We start from the raw sequence: 6,405 nt of genomic DNA, 5'->3' as shown, positions 1-6,405 counted from the left end.
ACAAAAAAACTGGAGAAAGCAGAAGTCAGTTTGAACTCCATGGTGAGACTCTGAAAGAAAACTCAAACTATAAAAAAGAGAAAAAAAAAACCTCAAAAAACATAAAGTGATATCCAAGAAAGCAACTAGAGTTGCAAACAGAATGCGGGTGTGTTGAACTCAAAGGCAAGTAGATAAAAGACAGTCCAGTATTGGTCAGCATCTGCTTTTGCAGTGGTTCTTCTCTGGTTCTAAAGCATGGAGAATTTATGTGGGCATATATTTCAGATAGTATAAGGGTTCATTTTGAAGATACAAGTTCACTTTAGAAACAGCCACAAATAATTTATAATGAACCAAGCAGTATTGGTCCAAAACTTCATCTAACCCTGAAAACCCATGTCTTTCAGGACTTGTCATCACTTGGTAAGTAGTAGAACAACAGTTATAGAAGACGGTTTGTGCAGTTGCTTCCTGAAAGAAGGGGTTAGGGTTTCATGGGCTGGATGTAATGAGGTTAAATTTAACTGGAAGAAGATGGTATTGTAGTTATTTCAAGTTAACCACTGTCTTAGTCAGGGTTTCTATTCCTGCATAAACATAATGACCAAGAAGCAAATTGGGTAGCAAAGGGTTTATTCAGCTTACACTTCCATATTGCTGTTCATCACCAAAGGAAATCATGACTGGAATTCAAGGAGGTCAAGAAGCAGGAGCTGATGCAGAGGCCATGGAGGGATGTTTCTTACTGGCTTGCTTCCCCTGCCTTGCTCAGCTTGCTTTCTTATAGAACCCAAGACTACCAGCCCAGGGATGGCACCACCTACAAAGGACCCTCCCCCCTTGATCACTAATTGAGAAAATGCCTTACAGCTGGGTCTTATGGAGGCACTTCCCCAACTGAAGCTCCTTTCTCTGTGATAACTCCAGCCTGTGTCAAGTTGACACACAAAACCAGGCAGTACAACCACCAAAAATTGATTTAAGAGGTGTCACCCTGTAAAATTCCAGGGCTGGAATGAAGAAAGACAATGCATATATAAAAGGAAATACTTGGGGGATAAAAATTGAGAATGGCTAGGATGTAGTTTAATCTCTTAAATCTTTAATGTCTATTCCACATATATTTCAGCTTTATCTGTACCTAGCATTGCAAACGTGGGCATAGAGGACAAGATCCCATGTTAGGAGCAAGAGGCTAACTTAGAATTTTTACACGTGACATTGTGACTGTGTTGACAGAGTCTGGATCTGCTCTTACTGTATTAAAATGACTGACAGTTTTTGTAAGTAAATGTTTCTAGAAAGAAGGTTTCCTTCCTCTACCTTTTTCTGCTCTGCAATATCCAGACTTCCTGAAGGATCCTAATTTTCATTTCCCCCTTCATTTTCCTGTTAGAAGCATATATAATAAGGTAAAGACATTATAGAAACAGAAATTATCTACTCTACTCTGTGAGGGCCCATTAAGCCAGTAAACAAACATTTAAATGCTTCCCCATCAGAACATCTGGGAGAGTGATGCATCAGCTAGGACAATAGTTTGTTCCTTTTGTTAGGGAGTGTGTGGGTTTTATAGCTTTGGGTGGTATAGACTATATCTTCAGGTAATTGTCAACTTGGGTCTTTTAGTTGTGGCATACACAGAAGTGAGAGAGTTAATATTTCTCCTTCCCTTTCAGTTACCAGTGCAGAATGGACCTATAGTACATCGAGGCGAAGGAGAGCCAAGTGGAGTTCCTGTAGCTATGGTGCTGCTACCAGTGTTTGCCCTCACCATGGTAGCAGTTTGGGCCTTCGTGAGATACCGAAAGCAGCTTTGAAATGCTTGCTGTCTTCCAGTGTGTCCAATGAACTATACCTCTTTCACTCACTGTCTCTGACATCCTCCCATATTCTTTCTTCTCCACATAGACAACACATGATTTAAAGTGACTGCTTAACACTGATAATCCTGATATTCAAAATCTCCAAGACTTCAAATTCTAATGGAAGAGTACAGGGATGATTTGAAGGAAAGCTGTGGGAAGTGGGGAAAGCCTTGCTTAGAATAAATGAGAAGTTACATATTTTACTAGAACTGCCAATAAAAATTCAGCTATCATCCAAAGAGGAAAAGCTCAGTCTTCCTGTCTCCATGGATGACACCTTTTTCTTAGCTGGCGTGCTTTGAAGGCTAGCTGTGCTATGTGAAAGGAAGAGCTGCTTTTTTTTTTTTTTAATGCTTTTACTTGGGAAGTATTTGTGGCCTTTAATTTGTAACTATATACCTAATGCCTATATTGGACATAGGTGAATGAAGTTTTTTCTTTCTTTCTCTCTCTTTTTTTTTTTTACTTAAAAAAGAAAATACATCTATACAGTAACACACACACACACACACACACACAGTACCATAAAATTGATGCCTTATGGAGAATTAAAGAGGTAAGAAAATTACTGGTTCTTGGGCTTCTAATGGACAATTTTTGAGGACTAGGGGGTCATATTCCTTCCTATATAATCAAGACTCATATTGAAAAATGAGTTCTGGATTATAAAGAGAACTTACTTTTTCCACCTGTCTGTAAGTCTTTGTCCACAAGTTAAAAACATACACTAATGTACTAAGGGGTGATCGTAACTAAAACACTTCAAGAACTATTAGCAGAGCATTTTTAATGGAAATGGTGAAGTTAGCTTTAAAAGAGACTGCTCAGTCAGTGGCATTAGGAAAATAATGATTGAAGCAATTTGTTAAAAATTGTAGAACAGCTAGTGTTACTCAGTAGCTACAGTGGTGTGGGAAATTGTAGTAAGGCAGCACTATTCAAGTCAATTTGTTCAAAAGACTTTGGGGTGTAAAGATGAGTCCTACCAGTCTCTGAACTACCTTAGTTGCTATTCCACAGTAGTGTTATGGCATGGGGATGGGAGGCAGGAGGGCCAAATAAACCATCAAGACAACTGAAAAAAGTTTGTGCCTCAAAGTAGCACTTGAACCCTCAAAGCTGCTTAACAGTTTTCAGTTTCTAGTATGGGGCAAAAAGACTAAGGGAAGGAACTGCCTTCCTGGCAGGATGGACCTAAAATCAGCCTGCTTCTGATTAAGGTAAGATGAGAAGACCTGAATTGATGGGGGTTTTCTTTTTGTGTATTTTCCCCCAAAGCTATAAACACTAGTTTTGGTTTTAATAATGGACCATTTTTCATAAAAGGGGAAGGAATAAGTTTTGTTTTTTTGTAGAGGGTGCAAGGAAATTTGGTGAGCATTTCTGAGGAAAGCCTGAGTATACAATGTAGATGAAGAGATGCCAGAGAATAGCAGGGATATTGGCGAGGTGGGAGCTGTCCTGTTCATGTAGCATCTAAGTTGGTTTTAGAATACTGAGAATAGTTTGAACCAAGCCAAATTTTTTTCACTTTAACAAAATAATTTCCATCTTTCAATAAACTGGCCAGACTATTATTTTGACATAAGATTATGAAAGTTTTCTGACAATCTAGTAGCTACTTAACAGATGTTGATTGCACTTTAGTTTTGTCAGGACACCTTTATACAAAAGGGAAATGCTCATACTTCACCCAAAAGACATTGTGGTTACAGTTAGGAAGAAAACCCTTAAAGTGGAATTAGTTATCTAAGTGTAAGTTGTATATATTACAGACAGCAAAAGAAAATAGCTCCTGAGATCTGGGCACTCAAGATTTCATAGAGGGGGGAATCATTAGGTGCCGATCATCTAGTAAGAGCATACATAAATAGGGGAAAAGTTAAGAGTCTTATTAGGTTGAGTAATAAACGCAACCAGTAAGAAAAATATTGCCATGCAAAGCAGAGCACAATGCAGCAACATAGAAGATAAGCAGATAACCAGCAAGTATTGTAAGGAATTTGAAAAGGAAAGCCATCGTGTAGTGGCATCCGGGAGAATGGAAAGGAAAGTCCTGAACAGTCCAGGGAGACTTTGCCTCTGGGCAAACTCTTGATACAGGGAGACATTTGCTTTAAACAATCTTCACATAACTAAGCCATTCAGTATTTTTTGAAACTTACTTAGTAACAGGAGTCATTGTAAGTTCCACAGAAAGCAAGACGTATCCCAGATCTTGTCTTGACCAGCAGCACTCTGGAGGCCCAGTGTCTGGTCCCCTCCATGTATCTGGTGGCATGGGTAACAGCTCTGCCATGGGCCTGCTTACCTCTAGTATTCACCTCAGGGCTTGGTAATGTATTGTGAAAGACCTTCAGACATACAAAGTAAAACAAATCGCAAGGAGGATAAAACACTGTTATGTGTTGTGTGTTGATGTAAATCAAAAATATCATTGGTAGAAGTTTTACTTTGGTTGATAAGGATTCTGGTAACATTTGGGCCTGCTTAGGAAAGAAACAACACTTGACCAAAACATTTAAGTTTTAAGCAAATACTTTAATATTTCACTCTTAGTTGTATGAAAAATAGATGAGATATTGAGAATCTATATAGATTATTCAAAATTTATGTTCTTTATAGAATGACTCAATTATTCCTACCACCTTAAAAGTTATATATGATGCACCTACCACATAAATTATAATGTTTAATGTTTTGAAAATTGATGATAGGTATTTTTAAGTCCCCATAAAGTGTCTTTTGTATTTGTCATTGTGAATTATATATAATTCTAATAGATACTGTTTGCTTCAGTTGTTTTTGTTTCCTTTTCCTACAGTATTCTGTGTGGGTGATTTCATGTAATTAATTGGACTGTCTAGCCACAGGCAACAAATAGAAATAGTATTTGTAATTACAGTCTATGCCAGGGACTGTGTTAAACTGATTAGTAACACTATGAATTACCCTGAGATCTAAGTATTGCTATAAAGAGACTGAAGATGAGAGAGTATTTTCCTAGGACTATATAGTTGGTAAAAGAGAATCATAATTTAAACTCTGGACTATGGATGACAGTATCAGTAATAATTCCTCATTGCTAGCTGTCCTCATGCAAGGTTTCTGGACAAAAGCAATGTATTAACTGAAGATGCTTGGTTTTCATCCCATACTCATGGAGTGAGATGAATGTGTGGCAGCCAGCAACTCTGTCCTTCTAGGTAACTGGTTAATGTTGAACCTTGAGATTCACCACTGTCAGGAGCTATCTCTCTGCTTAGAATCACCTGGACAGCTGGCTGGTCAACCCACATTAAATAAGAACATGTGGGACTAGAATTCAGTCAACAATAAAATGTTTCATTAGGTGGCTAAAATGTACAGACTCTGTTGGAAATGTTCCATGGCATTTCAATAGCCAGAACTAAGAACTTGGCTAAGTTCAAAGCCCTGCTCTCTGAGCATCTGCTCCAGATACAGAGGCAGAGTAAGAAGTGGAACATTGTTTTATTCCTAGGTGCTCAGGACAGACTGATCAACCTCTAGTAACATATGTGGTTAGTAAGTGTTTCAGCTTGTGCATCCATTAATAACTAAATCATAGGACAGTGAATCTAAAATATTCCTGGATAAAAGTTGTATTAGAATTGAAAAAAATGTGAGCTAACTTTACCTTAGATGCTCCCCCGCCCCCATTTTGGTCTCAAATTTGTTTTAGTGTGTCCACAACATGAAAACATACAAAAATTATATTTTAAAAATCAGTTTACTTTTATCTTTTCTCTTTAGGCTTTCAATAAAGACCAGAAAGACTGATAAATAGGTAGAGAGCATCCTGTAGGCATCCAGATTAGAATGGGAGAATCCATTGACCAATCTGAGAAACCTAATCAGGTGCTGGTTTAATTCCATTAGTTTTAAGTTAGATACAAGCTGTTTGTAGTATTTTGGGTTTTATTGTGCAAATAAGCAATTAAAATATATTTAGAAGCCAAGTATGATGGTACAACATGTCTTTGATCTCAGCATTAGGATGCAGAGGCAGACAGATCTCTGTGAGTAGGAAGCCAGTGCTGGATCTTTCTCTCTCTCCCCCTTCCCCTCCCTCTCTCCCTTCTCTCCCCCTCCCCCTCTTTCCTTTCCCCTCCCCTTTCTCTCTCTCTTTCTGTCTCTCTCTGTCTCTGTCTCTCTCTCTGTATGTGTGTGTGTCTGTGTAGTCAATAAGGATTTTATTCTACCCACTTTCAGTGGAATATATCTTTGTACAGATAATGATTTTTTTCTTCATTTAGCAGATAACTATCAACACTAGTAAAGAAATACAAAGATAAGATTTAGTCGCTAAGCTGAAATAGCTTAGCTTTTGAGAGTGGGTGATCTTTAATGTATCTTTTTAACAGCACTGAAGAAGTACAGGGTTGGAGTTATTAAGCTTTCTACCTCTCACAGTAGTTTCAGGGTTGGCTACTATCCCAGGCTAAGCTTTCTTTGCTGTTCCTTTTAACTGCAGAATTTTATTGAGACCTGCCCTCACCTACAGTGCAGTTATGATTTTTTTTTTAAAAAGACA

At 38.0% G+C, this 6,405-nt stretch overlaps 1 protein-coding gene and 1 non-coding gene across 2 annotated transcripts in view; one reads left to right on the top strand and one right to left on the bottom strand.

Moving 5' to 3' along the window:
* The window catches only part of Synj2bp (synaptojanin 2 binding protein), a 28,881-nt gene extending 24,247 nt beyond the window's left edge, over positions 1 to 4,634 (top strand). The window contains exon 4 of the mRNA XM_031356014.1: positions 1,662 to 4,634. Within this exon, the coding sequence (XP_031211874.1) occupies positions 1,662 to 1,802 (141 nt within the window). The 3' untranslated portion in view covers positions 1,803 to 4,634. The remainder of the gene's footprint in view (positions 1 to 1,661) is intronic.
* On the bottom strand, positions 2,464 to 2,585 carry LOC116081355. The gene has a single exon (XR_004114845.1). It is a non-coding gene; the product is annotated as a small nucleolar RNA SNORA40 (small nucleolar RNA).
* Positions 4,635 to 6,405: the final 1,771 nt, after the last annotated feature.

The sequence above is a fragment of the Mastomys coucha genome, unplaced genomic scaffold (assembly GCF_008632895.1).
Source record: "Mastomys coucha isolate ucsf_1 unplaced genomic scaffold, UCSF_Mcou_1 pScaffold6, whole genome shotgun sequence".
In the NCBI taxonomy this organism is placed as follows: domain Eukaryota; kingdom Metazoa; phylum Chordata; class Mammalia; order Rodentia; family Muridae; genus Mastomys; species Mastomys coucha.
The sequence above is the reverse complement of the archived record's forward strand: the minus strand, read 5'-3'. Positions and strand labels throughout refer to the sequence as shown.